This window comes from Osmerus eperlanus, chromosome 7 (genome assembly GCF_963692335.1).
Source record: "Osmerus eperlanus chromosome 7, fOsmEpe2.1, whole genome shotgun sequence".
Taxonomy (NCBI): Eukaryota; Metazoa; Chordata; class Actinopteri; order Osmeriformes; family Osmeridae; genus Osmerus; species Osmerus eperlanus.
The window spans coordinates 10,442,997-10,462,192 of record NC_085024.1 but is presented as its reverse complement, the minus strand read 5'-3'; the positions used below and the strand labels follow the sequence as shown (position 1 = coordinate 10,462,192).

At 44.5% G+C, this 19,196-nt stretch overlaps 1 protein-coding gene across 1 annotated transcript; it reads right to left on the bottom strand.

Moving 5' to 3' along the window:
• Nucleotides 1-4,593: 4,593 nt before the first annotated feature.
• Nucleotides 4,594-19,177, bottom strand: LOC134023001 (carboxypeptidase Q-like). Its single transcript, XM_062464775.1, has 8 exons — nucleotides 18,974-19,177; nucleotides 18,032-18,461; nucleotides 17,157-17,364; nucleotides 16,647-16,854; nucleotides 7,492-7,603; nucleotides 7,293-7,384; nucleotides 6,668-6,869; nucleotides 4,594-5,278 (listed from the first exon to the last, which is right to left on the bottom strand). The coding sequence occupies exons 2-8, from the start codon at nucleotides 18,459-18,461 to the stop codon at nucleotides 5,118-5,120; spliced, it is 1,413 nt and encodes a 470-aa protein (XP_062320759.1). The 5' UTR covers nucleotides 18,974-19,177; the 3' UTR covers nucleotides 4,594-5,117.
• Nucleotides 19,178-19,196: the final 19 nt, after the last annotated feature.

Sequence of the window (19,196 nt, the reverse complement as noted above, 5' to 3'; positions counted from 1 at the left end):
GTCCCTGGGGCTGAATGCAGATTCCCTCTGTAGGCTAACCTGCTCACTGAACACACACACTGATTTGACTTGTTTCTTATTTTAGTAGTTCTTGTTTTTCATGTTCATTTATTTGGGGGGGGGGGGTTCCATATTGTTCTAATCCTTGTTGAATTAATATTCAATATACTGACTGTTCAATTATTTAGCTGTAGTCACAATAGTGCCGAGTACTTTATCGATCCCAAAGGGGAAATAACAGTTTGCAGCAGGCAAGACGAGGAAATTGGAATACAAAATACAGAATACAAATACATAAAAACAAATATACAATCACCCAAAATGTACAGGGTTGTACACAGGGTAAAACACAGGGCTAAATCACAGGGCAATATACACAGGCCTATCTATGCACTAACAATTTAACATACAGTGAGGCATTGTTTCCCTGTTAATGCCAAGCTCTCAAATCATGTAATAAATGAATGATTTTATTTTTTTATTTGCTAAATTTGCGCACAAAGAAATACGTATTTCGCATCAACAGGAGCAAAAATGTCAGCATGCGTCCACTAGATGGCGGTAAACAACCTGTATTGAGAAAAGAGAAGGCGCAAAAGTGATGAGAACAAAGATCAAACACTAAACTGCTGATACCTCCAGTTCTGTACAGAGGCAAAGTCCAATTACAGGAGGTGGAACCTGGCGAAACGAGATTCCGTTGGATGATTAAAAACACACATTGTAAAGAAAGCAGACAGTACATACAAGAGAAGACGGGTGCCTGTTAATGAAAATACTGCAGAAGGGGAGAAAGAAGAGGAAAGGGAGAGAAAGCGATGAGTCAGAGATCATTATCATATAAAATGCTTTAGCTCAGGACGATCTAAAGATTTCACGGTTATTACCATAAAGAAGATTAGAGATTAAAGGCCAATAAAGAATCACGTCTCTCCCTGGCTGGATTAAACATTTTGAGATGCAGTGTTGTTTTTGTGTGGGAGATTTGTGCAGTATCTTGTGGAAACAAGCAATTTCCAGCCAAATTGCCAAAGACCAGATACAGAGTGAAACCAGGTTAACGAGACAAAAACAAAAAAACCACAAGAAAACAACATTATAATCGTATTTCGTTGTTACGCATTAAACAGCCCCTGAACATGACAGCCTTGAATGTCAATTGTTTTAGATGCATCACACTTAGTTCTGCTTACTACACGGGAAATCAGACAGGTTGTCTGACGGATCTGATATGTGCCTGACTGATCTGAATAATAGTATGTGCACTATTGTCAGTTTTATTTCCGACGTTTCCGTGATTACTTGAAAGAGAAAAAGAGATTCAGACTTGATATTGGCTTAGTTTTTAATGCTGGGCTTTAATGTCCTTCTGCATCCCTGTTCCACTACTGCAGAATCATTGTCATTTGAATCCTCCTCACATGCCCTTTTTTTCTTCCTTTTTCTCTCTCCATCCCTCTTTTAATAGCTTTTCTTATTTCAAAAAACATGTTACAAGATAACAAAGATACAAAAAACCCTAAACCTTGTGTCCCTGTTTCGAGGAAACATTTGAGTGTGTTTAGCAAGCTAGGAGACAGGAGGGAACTAATGCTACACTTTCTCTCTTGTTAGCAGCCCAACACAGCAAGAGCACAGGCTCGAAAACACATCATGGAGTTGTTATGGCAGCAGAAATGACTTGACTGGGGAGCACGGTCAATCATCAGTATTCAAGGTTGGCTGTAGACATTGTTTGATCTTTTCCTCATCCCTCATCTCTCTCTCTCTCTCTCTCTCTCTCTCTCTCTCTCTCTCTCTCTCTCTCTCTCTCTCTCTCTCTCTCTCTCTCTCTCTCTCTCTCCCTCCCTCTCACACACACACTCACACTTCCCCCTCCTGTGAAAGTGCTGCAGGTCTAGAAACAGCTGAGGCTGCTGGTTGTGGCCCAGCTCTTGGGTGATGACCCTCCATTGATGAGAGAGCAATCTGGCAGCCCTGTTCAGGACACACACACACACACAATCAAACCAGCCACAGATGCTCTGACCTGCACATGGAAGGGTTGAAGAAAAGTTCTCTCTACAGCCCCATACCACCTCCCAAGCAACCTTCTCCTTTTCTTTCTCCTATTCTCCTCGAGCGTTCTCACAGAGCATTCTCTGCTGTGCCCTGTGAACGTGAGCCACTAACAGTTAGCGGTGGTGCCGTAATGAGTCCTGAGGCACGCCGGTCGACAACCGTTGAAACATTCTGCAAACCTCAATCCCATGGTAAGTGTCTGACCATTTCTGTCATGAGCATTCCGCACAGCCCTGCTCCTTCTCTGTTTCACCTCAAGCTCATGGACATAAATGGATCTTACTATATTTCTGAGTGGACCGCAATACCTCCGTTAGGATACCTAGTGTATCCTAGTTCCAGATGCTTGTGCTGCTATGCTTTCTAACCAGAATGATGTAAAACCTTGTCAGGGTTTTGCCGGATTTATCCGTAATACCCTCTTGACCATGTGCCCGAATTGACAGTGATCTACTCATTTCGGTCTTGCAGACCGGTTACATCACTGTTGCTGGCATCTCCTCTTTCTCTCTGTGGTACCATCACTTATCATGACTCATCATGTATGTCACATGGTCATTGGTCAGAATTTACTCTCCAGACAGACATAAAGCAAACGCACCTAAGGAATGTGTCGCTGGTCTATTTGGTTGAGGGGTATAGATTACATTTCTTAAATCTCAATTCATAGGTGGGGTTGTCAGCAAACTTCACTGTCTAATAATGAAGGTGGCTGATGTACATGTGAAAACTGTCTTTTCTAATCCTGATCTCTCTGAGGCCATTCCCAAAGCCGTTCTCCATTCCAGCCAGCAGGGGACCACCGCTCGCCCCGATGGGAGAACAGCAGCCTCCTCTCACCTCCACCCATCAGCTCCATGGAGGTATTGTTGAAGTCAGGCCTGGACCGATCCGGTTTCATCTCTGAATGGGGGGTAAGATTTCCTCATAATACGTTGTATGGCCAGGAGCCTGCCTTTCTTCAAAGACATTCCAGATCTTTCCCTGCGCCCTGATTCACTTCAGGTGCGTCCTAGCCTGTGTTGTTTCCTTTCAGGCATTTTCTGTCTATTCTTTCTCGCTTTCAGGCACATCTAGTGTTCAAAAGAAAAAAAGTCAAATCAGGAAGAAAGACTCGCCTTAGAGGTTAGAGGCCAACTTTTAAGTGATTGAAGGAGTAGTAAAATAACATCCCTCATAATGTTTTGGTTATGGAAAGTAAAGTAACCCAGAAGGCAAAGGGCCCCGAATTCCATCCTTCACTCCCTGAAGTAATCTCAGATCTAACATGTTTGGATAAATGAAAAACATGTGCTTCCGTCCACAGCTGTCATCAATCCAGGCTTGACAGATCAGTGACTGTATCGAGAGCTAGGGGGAGGCAGGATTAGGGTCCTCCTAACCTCACTCCCACAGAACATTCATTGACAGTACGCATCACCCAGTGATAAAGCCGGTGTCTGAGTCACCCCGACCTGTCTGAGGTTGCACCAATGTCTGGGTTTCCACATTCACCAACGCTGACAAACACTGACGTCATCTACTGACTTGTGCTGACATGTACAGACTGCGGTCCCACACATCCTTGTACTTCCTGTTGCAGGGAACGTCCCTCCCCCAGGCTCAGGGAGAACAGTGTGACTTGCTACAGAATGCTCTGTCGGGAACACCGAGTTAGGAACTGGTGAAAGCCCTGAGTTTGATTTAGGGAAAGCCCTGAGGTATGTTAACTTTTTTAGGAGTGGCTTGCCAGTCATCACAGCTAGTAAAACTAGCTTAATTTTTCTCCACATCTCAACTGCTGACACTAACAATGACCTTTTTATTCTTATATTTAGTACATTTTGCACAAACTGACTTTAGATATTGTAGATAGAATATGTTACTTTTAATACTTGACATTTTAATTGACGAAATGTGTTAGACATGTTTTTATGAACTACTTGTTGCACGACAGGGTTGAAGTGGGCTACAGATTCCCCATCTTTGGGAAACCTACTTGAGTTGTCAGTGTCGGATCTAAATGGTCAAGCCTGAGGCAGGTTAACGTTCCCTTTTCTCTGAGGTAATGAACAGTACAGAACAATAGTTCATAGTGTGGGTTCAATCACACACAACCAATTTGCAATGCTATACAAGGCTGGACTGTGGCCAGGCATGTTTATCTTCACAGGAGGATCCAGAGACGAGTCCTCGTCTTCTTGAGTGACCCGCAGGTCAGCGGCTGGCAGGACATCTAAGGGTTGACAAAAGTGGAGGAGCTGGGAGATAGAGGGCAGGAGTGGATGTTTACCTCCATGTCGGAACTGATGTCGGACTGCTGATACGCATGTTATCTTCCATGGAAGAAACGCAAGCAAAACACACCTGCTTCCAGTAATGACGTCTTGTCTGTGCGTGTGCGCGTGTGATGGGGAAGGAGGGGGGGGTGTAAGACAATAGATGTAATGTCTTCGGCAGTCTTAACCGTCTTTAAAGTTTGCTGGAGAAAGTACAGCATCTACAGTACAGAGTAGCACATTTTAAGCAAAACATATCCAGGGTACTTTCACACAAGGTACAAGATGTTTATTCACACCTCAAAAGCAGTCATTCTGTTACCTTATGGGTTGATGCAATAACTAAGTGTTGTGTTGCAGCAACAGTTAGGCTCTACATTTTGAATCTTAATGGCTACAATTACATTCACATTTCACACCAGGTGTATAATTATGTACAACTGACACTTCAATTGAGAATGCATTAAATTATAAGCTACTGAAAGGATTTATTATAAAAGAAAATAGACTAACATTAAGAACACACCATATCCAATACCATTCATTCTGTTTGGTCTTACAGTATGAGTACAGTATCAACAATCTGAAGGACACCCGTGAGGTTTTTTAAATTTTTTACAGCGATTAATGTAAATCTGAATTTACTTGTGCACAAAAATAATTGTGTAAATTCAACAGCTTAGAAAAAGTGCAATATGTAGGTTACAAATACAGGTCATTGTTTATCATTCCTGATAGCTGGAGAGGTCATTTTGGATCAAGTTGTTCCTGGAGGTTGGAGGCCCCTCGGTCGCTCTGCTACCTGGGCAGCATGTCCTCCAAGTCTGCCACCACAAACGCCACCACGGCCCACAGCGCCGAACACAGGTTCATCTCCAGGGGGTCTTGGACACTCATGGTGTCGCCCTCGCTGTGGTGGAACCAGAAGTACTTCCTGTTGGCGGTGTGTAGGCTGGCGCCTGGGCAGAGAAGAAGAGGGATGAGATCGAAAAGGCATGAAAAGGAGGCAAGAGTGTGTGTGCACTCCCCCCCCCCCCCTAGCCTTTCTGCACTGTAATCACGTTCCCTATCCTCGCTTCTCATACTGTTTACAAAGTAAATCCTTGGGCTCATTATGGATCCATTACGTTTGTGTTTCAACTTGTGATGGAAACTGTGAGACAAACGCAAACACAAAGAGGGGCCCTGGGATCCGGGGCGGAGGGACTGCATCTGGTAGCCGTTAGGACCGGGGTTTAGCGGTCTGCTGAGCGCACAACTCCTGCATCCCCTTCAGCGGCTCTCGCTCGTACTAAACAACAACTGAAACAAACCAACTTGAACAGAAGATGTTGTCAATACATTTACATATACGGCAGGCCACCTTGGAGCCACCACAACCAAACAGGTCTTGGGTCAGTAGTTTTAATCGTAACAATTAGCCTTAATGATGACGGTCGTACTCCACGCTACACTTTCTGGAGCACAGAGCCGGTGGGTGTTAGGGTTAAGGTGCGTGGCGCCTGCATGAACGAGGGGGAGAAAGGAAGGGGGTTTCCTTAGCTGGGTGGGGGGATTCATGTGGTTACAGGATTTGAACGGTGCGGTTAAGGGTCCAGCTCATACTACTCTTCTTGAGTTTTTCTCTAAGTTAGGTCATTCACTTTCAAACCCACTCCACCCAGTTCTTTATCAACCAGTTTTTTTTCTAACCAAAAGCTAGGACTTGTTTCGAAACTTGAAGTTTGAATTAAATTTGCCAGCGCTGGAATCTATTATTATACTGAAGGATTGTTGAAAATACCCTCCTCCCTACTGGTTCCTAATTAGCCTTGGTCTTAATTATCTTCACCTTCGTTCTTGGATTAAAACCATTTTAATGAGTCAGAGCAGAGTAGCATTCTAGTTGGTTTGTGTTAAAGCTCCTATAATTGTTTACATTGCAGAGTAGGCCAGATACTAAATTCTGCTGCCATAACAAATGTCCAAAACGGTCAACGAAATATACATGATGTTGAGTTCTCTTTTATACATTCTTTGTTCCTCTTCATATTTACCAAACATTACATTCCTGTCTCGTTACCATGAATGAAGCAATTTTCACTTCTAATATCCAAGAACCCATGTTTAGCAACTTCCACAGAAATAAACGCAGTTACCACGAGAAACTGAACTGCTAATTGAGGAAGTGTGACACACTGTCTGGAAGAGACCTGGCTCTTCTGCTGGTTAACCAGCTTGAGACTCAGACACCATGTGTACGTGTGTGTGGGCGGCTTGCAGGGTCACACACACACACACACACACACACACACACACACACACACACACACACACACACACACACACACACACAGAACAAGACCCACCAGGCACGCCGGCGTCCATCCACATGTAGATGTCGGTTCCCTCTCCGTGATCCTCCAAGGCGGTGGTGTTGATGGGCTGCAGCAGGTTCATCACCTCTCTCATCACCGCCCTGGCGCGGGCGTTGCCGGAGAACTGCAGCCCCAGTGGGGCAAACGTGCCCATGTCTGACTCCATCACCAGGTCAAAGTTGGAGATGTTCGCCTGGAAATGCAGAAAAGAAGAGGGAGAAAGACAATTTACGCTAATTAAGCCGGCTTACAACACTAACAACCCAGATACTCGTGTCATGCTGCCAGGTTTGCTGTTCACTTACATGGAAATCTTGGTCACCGGGGGATTTTTAGTTTAGTTTTCACTACCCATGAAAAAACTACTGTTCTTAGGCACAATGTCTGGCATATTGTAGACAATGTATTTTTTCCAGTGTATTGATAACATCCCTTTCATAGGGGATGAGACAGGTATAACTCCAGGGCTTCTTCAATATAATGACTGGCATTGAGTTGAATATGTGTGTGTTAAAAAACAAAAAAAAACAACAACACATTAAGTAGCATGCATAATGACAGGATAGCATTCCAGTAGCGTCTGGGCTAAGGGGGCTGTCCTGACTGCTACAGTTACCTTGTGTTGCTGGAAGTACTGGGCAGCACCCACCCCTCCCTGCTCCTCTCCTGTCCACAACACAGCCCTCAAGGTCCTCCTGGGATGCAGTCCTACACACACACACACACGCACGCGCACGCACGCACGCAAGAGGGTCAGCAACAACTGCAACCGACACTGAACACTTGGTCAATGCAGGTCGACTATCTGCTCTCACCCAGGTCCTTGATCAGAGACAGGGCCTCCCAGGTGATCATAGCGCCACCCCCGTCGTCCATGGCCCCCTGCCCCACGTCCCAGCTGTCCAGGTGGCCACTCAGCAGCACCACCTACAGGCAGGGAGGAGCGTTGGTCCGTTAACAGAGAAACTGCATGTCCGCCTACATATGGTTTACATATGGTTTGTATAACGGAAGCAAAGACCAAAATGTTGGATTATAAAAAGTTTAATAGAAAACTTTGGTAAAGAATACTTTAGGAAACAGACGTTGAGATGCGTGCTGTTGGCCCAGCAGGGAAAAGAGAGTACACAGCAGGGGAGAGACAGAGACAGAGAGACAGAGACAGAGAGGTCTACTGGGGTTAGGCAGCTTTGAACTGACTGAAAATGCCCCAGCAGACCTCCTACTGCTCTGTGTGACATGTGGTAAAAATAGAGCCTTTTAGCTTATCCTACCAAGCAGTCTGCCTCCGAATACTGTGAAATAGATTTACATTAAGAGCATATTGAAATTAATGAATTCTGACGTTTTAAGGTCTTCTGAATGGCCTTTCTAAACCATCTAGGGCTGTTATTTGGATCTGTGAAAAGAGACCGAAAACCATGTGATGGGTTTGCCATCATCCTCCAGAAGTGACCTCTGGGACTGGAGCGTGAAATCAAACACCAAATATCACATCCATGACTTGCATTTCATTTGATGTTTTTCACAGTTCCTCAAAGTTGGCTTAGTTACCATGCCAACAATACACAGCATGCAGAAAAATAACACTTGACTTGAAAGGCGCCTTCAAAGCCGATGTCACCAAAAAGAAAACAAATTCCGACCAGTCTTTCACACTTCAACCATCTTCCGATTCCTATTCATGCCTACTTACACAAAGGGGAAAGCTGATAATATCCCATATTCACCATTCCCAAACAGCCATGGAACTATTTGGAACATTAAGCTTTCACCAAACCCATCTCCAGCCCAGAAATCTCTTTACCAGTTCCCATACCTATACCCAACTCTGTCTCCTAGTCCTACCCGGGTCTCTTCACAATTCACACATCTGCACAACACACTGGCCGCAGTGCCCAACACCATTCCACATCAATAAACACTCTCCCACTGAACCACAACATGGCCGCCCATTCAACCGCACAGCATTGCAGGTAGCCATAAATAGGAATCATCGAAGCCCACTAAGAGGTAGATCTGTTGATAGAGATGAAGAAAATGGGTCCCAGGAGCCAGGGAAACAGAGGAGGACTTAATGAAAAACACAAGATCCTTCGAGGGAGGGTTGTGGTCCCGAAATCCAGAGCTGGCTGAAAGTTGAGTTCAACATTAAACGGACGTTAGACTCATCCCTTTTCATGCTGCACTTTGAGGGAAATGTATGATGATAGTTTTCAGATAGAGGCTGCCAAGATCTTGAAGTGTTTCTATTAAAGCCTTGAGAAACAAGTAAATGGAGCTTTACAACTTCACCTCTCCTATATCCCTTAGTACGCATCTCTAGGTTCATGGCCATCCAGCAAATGTTTGACACATTTGCTGAGCGGGATGGACACCAAAGCATGGCTGTTGAAACTTGCATTTGGAGAATTACTCCTAGTAAACAGCTGACGCGTGAGGCCATTTGCATGAATCATTTCCTAATTGAGGCTTCACTTCTGAAAGGCCCTGCAAACAAGGCAAGTGTCTTGTGCTGCCTTCGGGTCACATGACCCAAAGTTTCATAACGAACCATCGTTGTGTTTATCCGATACAAAAACAAATACAAATAATTTTCTTTTAACCTTTGCAATGTGGGGAGTCTGAGACAGCCCAACGGTTAAAAGAAAATGCTTCACTTTGTTTTTGTATGCGGTAAATTTGTCGCAATACGACGGTGGGTCACAATGACTGATGGGTCAGAATGACCCGAAGATAACACAAGGGTTAAAAAAAAAGCTACAGTAAAAAAACAAGTGTAAATTAAAATCCCTAATCAACATGTACTAGCTGAATGTTGTTTTTATTTTATTTTTATGATACTACTACTACTACCAGCTTTACATTTTAGGACCATGATACCAAATCACAATCCATGACAATACATTAACTCTACAACAAAAATCTCAAATGTGGTAAGGATATGAATTTAAGGATTTTGAATATTTAAGGCTTAATTACATTCGTTGGTGTAAGTACCGTGGACCAAAATATATACCACTTCAACTTTCAAAACATGTAATTTTTTTGTTGCATTTGAGTGAAAAGGTGTTCTTTTTTTATTCTTTAGGCTAGAAACCTACATCTATAATTAGTAATAATGGAGCCTACTGTTAAAGAGATAACCCATTTCACATACCAAAGCTGCTTCCATGCAAGGTTTTGAGGTTGGAATAACTGCAATTATCTGGATCTAGCTAAATCAAAAGCTCCAGAACATAACACTGGATTATGTTCCGACAGGATATGAGGCCACTGGTTGTGCATGTTTCATTTCCTGTGGCAGATGATAAACGAGAGGTCTGGGCCAGAGGAATTAGAAGCACAAGACCCGCTCCTTGCAGCTGCAGACCCCATCTCATGATCACACAATCACATTAAGACGTACTTTGTGCTTGTATGTAATAGAACGTGGCATTTTTACAGCGGTACTGGAGTAGACTGAGGAATATTTGTGTCCAACACCAGTTCAATCCAACTTGAACACAGAATACTGAAACACAGATACCTTGACACTCTGCATACTGGTGTGAACAGCACCATTTCCCCCCTCAGACGAGCCGATAAAGTCCTGAATTACAGATTTGTGGAATGAGGAGATGCTGTCAGGCATGTCTGGCAAGGTCCAGCACATCTGACTGTTCCACGCTTCAAATTCCTAAAAGTAATTTATGTGTCAGCTCGTCATTCTGTGGATATAACACTTGCTTCCCATCGGTTTTACAGAAGGGGATTTATTTGATGTGACTGCACTGACATTGTCTTGCTACAGAGACAAGACAGCCAATTGGCTGGCTGACTGAAGAGTGAGAAAATACCTTTCAGTCTCAAGGTTCTGTTGGTTCATAAACCGACACACACACGCACACAAACACGGTTGACTGGACAAACAGACATGGTGGATTTCATGTTGATCTCCACGCAGATAATCTCTTGTCTAGAATCACTGACTTCCATTTGGGTCCCCCCCACACACACAGACAATCAGCTACCACAAAATCATCTTGTTCAGAAAGATTTACTGCATAAAACACTTGGAGGTACAAATCACAGAATCACAACCGAGACAACCTTTGACTGCTACCAAAATATGCCCCGGAGCGTCCATTTTGTAATAACTATCCTACCTTTCTACCAGTAGGATCATAGAAACAGGCCAGCCTAGCCTAGCCAACACCCCCCCACACCCTCATCCTTCCCTCCTCCTCCCCCATCCACCTTACATTTCTAGAAATAAAACGGCATCAATTAAGCAGTCACTCAGAAGATGAACGCCTTTGACATCGCTCTGATAATTGTCCCCTTTCCTAGAATATGGCGTCGCCGCAAGAATGGCTGCCTCCCTTCAAACTGCAGAGTGATTTTCTTTCCAGAGACAAAAGACAAAAGCTTCTTGACTGACAGGGGGAAGTTGCCGTAGGGGGATCTGACACACTGAAGGTAGCCTGTCAAACTGAGTGAGGTCGGTTATACAGTAGGAGACGTAGGGGAACAGAGGGAGGACATGGAAACAAAGATCAAGAGGGGGGGGGCACACTGCACATGGATGATGAATGGACCGTAGAAGAAGTGAAGCTGAAGCTGATCCCTCTGCCTTTGTTTTCCACCAGCTCTTAATGACAACAGTGAAGTGTGTGTGTGTGTGTGGGGGGGGGGGGGGGGGGATGAATGGGAGTGTGGCTGGAGAGAGCTTGTGTGTGTGTTTGTGTGTGTATTTGCGCCAGGATGGGAGAGCCAAGGAGGTTTGGAGTACAGGTGGGTGATGCCATCTATCACGCATCGTTTGATTGATTGATTCCTCCCCAGCCCTGCCCGCCCGCAAATGCCACCACTTTGATCCAGAAGAACTTGTCGTTTGAAAGCCAGCAGGGAAACTGGGCTCAGTCCTCATGCCACTGTATAACAGCGGTACAGCTAAACCTGACCACCAATTCACGAAAGCCAAGACAGAAGGAAACCAACCCTACCCTTACAACAGCTCATATTCTTCTAGAGAAAAAGGGCGTAATTGCCTGTCATTGTGAAGATTTCATCCTTAAGATTTTACAGTGGCCTCGACACATAAGCTTGTTTCTTACTAGGCAACCCAGGACTGTACTGATCTGAGGAAACATCAGCCTTCATTCATATGTTCTTTAAAAATCTTTTGCTCGTGACACCAATTACTGCCACGGGCAGGCCACATGACAGGCACACTCCCCGAACAAGTCACTTGATGAGTCAGCCAAGACAGGAAGCTGTCACTCAACTCAACAGCAAGTCAACACACGCCTGCCCTAGCAACAGCAGCCCACGGCGCGGTAGCGCAGAGTGACGCCCAGTTCAGCGCTGATGTGACTCACTCACGGATTGATTAACTGTCAGAATGTTCCAATCAGCTTACAGTAAGGCTCAAGAAGCACTGAAACTTTTGATTTAACAAAAGGGCCGCTTTATCTAGACGTCTCATGGCTGTCTCCAACATTGTCAATTTGTATGGAAAGAAAAAGAAAGATTAAATTGCTTGTCGAGGTGACATCAACGCTGGTGAAGACAATTAAAAGCACTAAATGAGTTTGCTTTACTTATGACGACACAAAGAGGGATGCCAGTTTCATCTTACAGCTGAGGCACTTGCCTCACTTGCCTCAGATTTTCAATAGATGAGACACTGGAATGCTACTTACATGTAAAACAAGTTCAACAAGAGCATTTGGAAGTAAGCGTATTCGTCCTTGAGAAATAGTCCAAGGCATTTCATAGATTCAATATATAAAACTATTTTGTCAAATACAACCTCCACCAGGGTAATCCTAATGCTGGTACTTCAAACTTTTTCCCTATTGTTGACATAAGAAAAGTTGGATTTAGAATGGTTTTGAATGTGCCACGGACTAACCATCTCATTTGAGAGTACATCTAATTAAAATGTGTTACAATACCAACTCAAGTAAATAACCTCCATTCACACAAACTGTATTGGGCTGTAGTTATCTGCAAGTCATCCCTTGATGACCCGTAGAGGTCACAGGTCAGGGCAATAAAGGAAGAGGAGGTTGATAACCCGGACAGTTGTCCGAATCGTGTCACTTTCAAGTGTCGAAACAATATCCCAGGCTCTCGGATTCACACTTCCTGATGACATCAGAGCAGGGCACAGAGCAAACAGCTGTGGGAAGCAGCAGTCAGCAGAGGGATGGAGCAATCTTTCCACATGACATCACCCACGAGGCTGACTGGTGAAGGGGGGGGGGGGGGGGGTATCTCCACAGACGGTTACAGCGTGATCCCAACTGAACACGCTGGAACAACTGATTTGTGACTTAAGTGTTGATACTAAGTTGAACCTGACAATCTAGGGTTGCAGATGTGTATGTACAGTATGTATACATACCGCTTGAAATATTAAATACAAAACCGTTCCTTGGCACTAACCACTGAAATGCTGTTAGAACTGTGCACTTCTGGTCCTTAATTACAGTTAGGTCCATAAATATTTGGACATTGACACAATTTTCATCATTTTGGCTCTGTATACCACCACAATGGATTTGAAATGAAACAATCAAGATGTGCTTTAAGTGCAGACTTTCAGCTTTAATTTCAGGGTATTTACATCCAAATCAGGAGAACGGTGTAGGAATTACAATACATTTTATATGTGGCCCCCCCCTTTTTAAGGGACCAAAAGTAATTGGACAATTGGCTGCTCAGCTGTTCCATGGCCAGGTGTATGTTATTCCCTCATGGGAGTTCGTTATTTCATTGACAAGGAGTAGATAAAAGGTCTAGAGTTCATTTCAAGTATGGTATTTGTGTTTGGAATCTGTTGCTGTCAACTCTCAATATGAAGTCCAAAGAGCTGTCACCATCAGTGAAGCAAGCCATCGTTAGGCTGAAAAATCAAAACAAACCTATCAGAGAGATAGCAAAAACATTAGGTGTGGCCAAATCAACTGTTTGGTACATTCTTAAAATGAAAGAACGCACTGGTGAGCTCAGCAACACCAAAAGACCTGGAAGACCACGGAAAACAACTGTGGTGGATGACAGAAGAATTCTTTCCCTGGTGAAGAAAAACCCCTTCACAACAGTTGGCCAGATCAAGAACACTCTCCAGGAGGTAGGCGTATCTGTGTCAAAGTCAAAAATTAAGAGAAGACTTCACCAGAGTAAATACAGAGGGTTCACCACAAGATGTAAACCATTGGTGAGTCTCAAAAACAGGAAGACCAGATTAGAGTTTGCCAAAAAACATCTAAAAGACCCTGTACAGTTCTGGAACAACATCCTATGGACAGATGAGACCAAGATCAACTTGTACCTGAATGATGGGAAGAGAAGAGTATGGAGAAGGGAAGGAACTGCTCATGATCCAAAGCATACCACCTCATCAGTGAAGCATGGTGGAGGTAGTGTTATGGCGTGGGCATGTATGGCTGCCAATGGAACTGGTTCCCTTGTATTTATCGATGATGTGACTGCTGACAAAAGCAGTAGGATGAATTCTGAAGTGTTTCTGGCAATATTATCTGCTCAGATTCAGCCAAATGCTTCAGAACTCATAGGACGGCGCTTCACAGTGCAGATGGACAATGACCCGAAGCATACTGCGAAAGCAACCAAAGAGTTTTTTAAGGCAAAGAAGTGGAATGTTCTGCAATGGCCAAGTCAATCACCTGACCTAAATCCAATTGAGCATGCATTTCACTTGCTAAAGACAAAACTGAAGGGAACATGCCCCAAGAACAAGCAGGAACTGAAGACAGTTGCAGTAGAGGCCTGGCAGAGCATCACCAGGGACGAAACCCAGCGTCTGGTGATGTCTATGGGTTCCAGACTTCAGGCTGTCATTGACTGCAAAGGATTTGCAACCAAGTATTAAAAGTGACAATTAGATTTATGATTATGTTAGTTTGTCCAATAATTTTTGGTCCCTTAAAAAGGGGGGGGGGGCACATATAAAATGTGTTGTAATTCCTACACCGTTCACCTGATTTGGATGTAAATACCCTGAAATTAAAGCTGAAAGTCTGCACTTAAAGCACATCTTGATTGTTTCATTTCAAATCCATTGTGGTGGTATACAAAGCCAAAATGATGAAAATTGTGTCAATGTCCAAATATTTATGGACCTAACTGTATATGCTGCAAGGCCTACGGCCTACGTCACTTCAGGTGAAAGGGTCTCCTAAATTAATCAAATTAAGTAAATGTATATTGGGGCAGAATGAACAAAGTTTACAATACTATTCCAAATCACAACACAAGTCTTCCTCTAAATATGTGCTATATTTCAAGGGTCTAAGAGCCCACCAACAGCAGTATGGAAGCATCTGGAGGGTTAGATCCAAGCTGCATTGAGCCTCATTTGATAGCCCTTGGTAGATCTTTCCATTGCAAAGACATACATCCACATAAATAATTTCATTTTGGCAGTATAAACCCCACGGTGCATAGCACCACAACAACATCAACAGATTCTCCTTCCAACAGACGAACAGCTACAGCAGAGTACAAACTAGCACTAGGAGTGACAGCAACGGGCCGAGGTTGGACTCGAGCACACACCAGCGCAGTGACAGTGGTGTCAGATCTTGCGCAGTGGCCTGGCGCTAGGTGGCTAATGAGGACCTGTGTGGGCACGCACGGCTGGAGGTCTGAGCACATTTATAATGACCAGGGTATGGAGTGGGCTGGCTGGGCTCATTTGTTGCTGTCTGTCCTCCAGAGAGAGAGAGAAAAAGAAAAGTTTGATTGACATTCCAATACCAGGCTGGCTCTCTAATAGGATCATTGGAGGAGGGTGGGGGCAATGGTGCCCATGCTGCCCTGACTACATACAAGGTCACACACACAACGCCACGTGAAGAGGAGTGTTCCCACACAATCAATATCGAGCACCAGTCAAAGGTTTGGACACCTACTCATTCCAGTTTATTTTATTTTGTACTATTTTGCACAGTGAATAATAACGGTGTATGCCAGACAGCTATATGTGGTAGCCACCTGGAAGGATTTTCCAACAGAAGGAGTGCACCCATAAGCGACATTTGTACTGTTCTGCATTGGGTTCTTCAACACCAACTACTCGGAAAACGAAGAGAAGTCCCTCATTGCAATGTGCAATTCGGGGCGAGGCCTCTATGTGGGCGAGGCTCAATGTTTTGATTGACTAATTGACAATTGACTTGAGGCGGAGGTAACATTCTCAAACGAGACAATGCGCTCCATTGCAATCTGCTATTAACTCAAAAGAAGAAGACATTCCGCTCCAACCGAGTTAAAAACTAGCCTACTTTGCTCTGGCTCAGTTATGGAATACTGAACTATATACTAATGACATTTTAAGTGTTAAGCTAATGGTGAGTGTGTGGAATATGAATTTTAAGTATTCTGTTGCATAGTTGCAAGACAATGACATACAGTCTTTTGGCAGAACTTGTCTTGCTGACTATTTTAACATCCTTTCTGAGTCTTTCCTTTCTGGACATATAGGTTTCCTAACCACACAGTAGCCTATTCATAGGCTAGTTATTGCTTTATTCAACATGACTATAACATGCAACTCGTCACCTATAGCATCGAAACTCGGAAATAGCTAAAAGCTAATTATAGCTTACTGTCGCTCCTTAAACGAAAACTGAAGAATCGTAAAAACCAGGATCGTAAAACCAAGTCCTGAAACAACAAAGTTACTGAGATGGACAGGTAGTACCGTTTAACGTCAGGCAGTATTGACGTTGGAGAATGTTACCTCCGCCTCAAGTCAACTGTTATTGGTCAATCAAAACGTTTAGCCTCGTCCACATTGAAGCTACGTTGAGCCCGTCATTGATTTATCAACGTTGCGCATCGCCCATATTGAGCCTCGCCCCGAATTGCACATTGCAATGAGGGGAACTTGAAAACGAATGCACCCCCCCCCCTTTCTCAAGCCCTGCCTTACACCCCCACCTTGCGCATGTACCTGTTCAGAGTGCTCCTTGCCCTTGATCTCAGCCACGGTGTTGAAGGAGTCAGCATCAGGCAGGGTGTGAGCCTCCATGCTGAGGTGGACCAAGATCTTCTGGCCTCTGCGGGCCATCCTGCCCATCATCTGGGCGTCCTCTACCGTGATGCAGGCCGTGGGGATCCTCCTCACCCCCACCTCGTAGTCCTGCCAGCCTGTATGAGGGCTGACGGACACGAAAAGGCATGAAAGTTACACTACTAACACGGAACTCCCAAAGCTACCAGCTCCACCAACTTCCCCCTAAATTCAAACACTGACTACAACAGCATCACAGGGGCTCATGAGTATATACAAGCATCATATCTGATCTGGAACCAGTAAATTCAAGCTCCTTCAAAAAGTGAAATCTGATCCCAGAGTCGAAATAAGCTTGTTGCTAGACACAAGCCCTGGGTTTGACAAATACCAATCAGTAAATCGCACAGACCGATCCTGAGGTGGATGGGATTAGATGGCGGTGCCCACCTGTTGATGGAGAGGGGGGTGATGGACCTGATAAGGGAGGCCACTGCTCCCACCCTGGCAGCTTTGCTGGCCCCCAGCTCCCGGTACTCAACAGTCTCCCCATAGCTGACGAACGGCTGGTTGAACACCACAATCTTCCCTTCCGCCTCTCCTGCCCTCCTCTCCAGTTCCTCGAACGACTCCACCACCAGCACCTCCGCCTGGATGCCTGACCAGAGAAAGGATGAGGGGCCCCAGTCCAGCAACAGCCAGAATGTTTAGGAAACATGTTTTCTAGTAGCTGCTAATAGTGTCACCATAGGCTTGTGTTCCATCTATAGCCAACATAGTTCTATCTATAGACACAGTTCAAGTCTCATCTTGCGTGAAAGCTGGATTTGTGAGATCATGACCACGCGAGAATCCATCCACCTATCCAATCCATCCAAGCTTAAAGTTATTTGTCTGGTCCAAACCACTTTTGTTCGGGCACAAATCAGCTTCCTATGAGGAAGGCAGCTGCGGGCATGGTTGAAATTAGTCTGTGATAGACAGGTCTTTCATCCAATCACCTGCAAAGGTGTTGCAAGTACCTGCCCTTCTCCAAACAGTTTCCAAGGACGACTTCCCAGATGGTTGTGTTATGAACCATCTGGTGACGTCAGGTTAGTTCAAGGCCTCAAGGAGTCAACAAGCGCTATTCTTTCAGCTATCACCCCTGTGACCCATCAGACAACACTCAATGAGAATAGCATAACCTATATATCTTGTCTTCACACTTGAGAGCTGACAATGAAACCATCAAATGTTCAGCAGTGATCTGGGGAGGTGCTTAGCCGGGTGTTGGGGTTGGTAGAGGGAGACATATAGCACTTGTGTATGTAGCGTGGCTTTACCTCCTACTGGCGTGCCCACACTGCTGCCCAGCCCTAGGATGGCAAGGGTGTGATTCCTTGGCAGTAGCATCACGGCGCTCTCCTTCCCCCTCACCCAGTGAGGGATCTTTGCCGGTTCTAAGTGAACATTGTCCAGCCCATCTTTATGCAGGCCGTTATACACATACTTGATGGCCAGGTCCAGGTTCTGTGATCCACTAACACGGTTCCCCACGGTATCTGTGAAGTCTGCCAGCCGGTTGTAAGAGCGGTTCTGAGCTTTGCCATTGACAGCCAAGTCTATGATGCTTTTGGCCACGTCTGCATAGCGGGCTATCTCCTTGGCTACATGTGAGAAGGGTTTCACTCGGTGTAGGTTGCAGTCACATTGTTTAACAAGTAGGTAGGGGAGGACAGCGAAGAAAATAAGCTCTCTCAACTGTTTAATCATCTGGGGGGGAAAAGACGACACATTTAGGAGACATAGGCGGAAATCCCGGGGGGGACACGACCCCCCCATCCTGGGAAAAATAGGATTTGTCCCCCCCAATAAATCGCTGTAAACACAAGGAAATTTAAATAATATTAATAATATACATTTAACATATTACAATGTAGGCTCTGTGTTACAGCAGTAATGTTGTGGCCCCTTCAGGAATTGCTCTTGAGAATTTCATATAATTGTCCCCCCCAAATTTGATAGCAGATTTTCGCCACTGTTTAGATAGCATTCCTCGAAACACTTCGGCAGTGTTCAACTGTAATATACTAGCTAGCTTTTCCAACTCGAGAAGACCACAATGTTGTAGGCCTATAAGCAAGGCATCGTTTCTATCAAAAACACAATCTCAATATATAACAAACAATTTATGTTGTGTCACGTATGCTTTTCTGTGCAGCAGTGTATTTATATTATGTGACATTCTCGCAACAAGAAAAAGACTAAGGAAAAGTCTGACAAACCTTTGATTTTGCTGTTTGCAAGATGGTCAGAGAAACGTCTATTCACATAACTACTACAACTGATAACGAATACAATATTTCCTGTAAGTAACAACACTAACAGAGAATGTCTAATATAAACAGGCTCTGACAGGTTCTCTGATTTTAGTCAGTAGCCTAACTTCCGTTATGGCATAACATATGAATACGGAGTAACAGTGAGGACATATAGTACAAAGGAAGT

Bases quoted from the DNA above. Each gene is read 5' to 3' on its own strand.
- LOC134023001 (XM_062464775.1), bottom strand. From the start codon at position 18,461: ATGATTAAACAGTTGAGAGAGCTTATTTTCTTCGCTGTCCTCCCCTAC. The intron at 7,385-7,491 runs GTGAGAGCAGAT...GTGTGTGTGTAG, and splicing joins GTCTCTGATCAAGGACCTGG to GACTGCATCCCAGGAGGACC. The intron at 5,279-6,667 runs GTGGGTCTTGTT...TTCTCTGCCCAG, and splicing joins GATGGACGCCGGCGTGCCTG to GCGCCAGCCTACACACCGCC.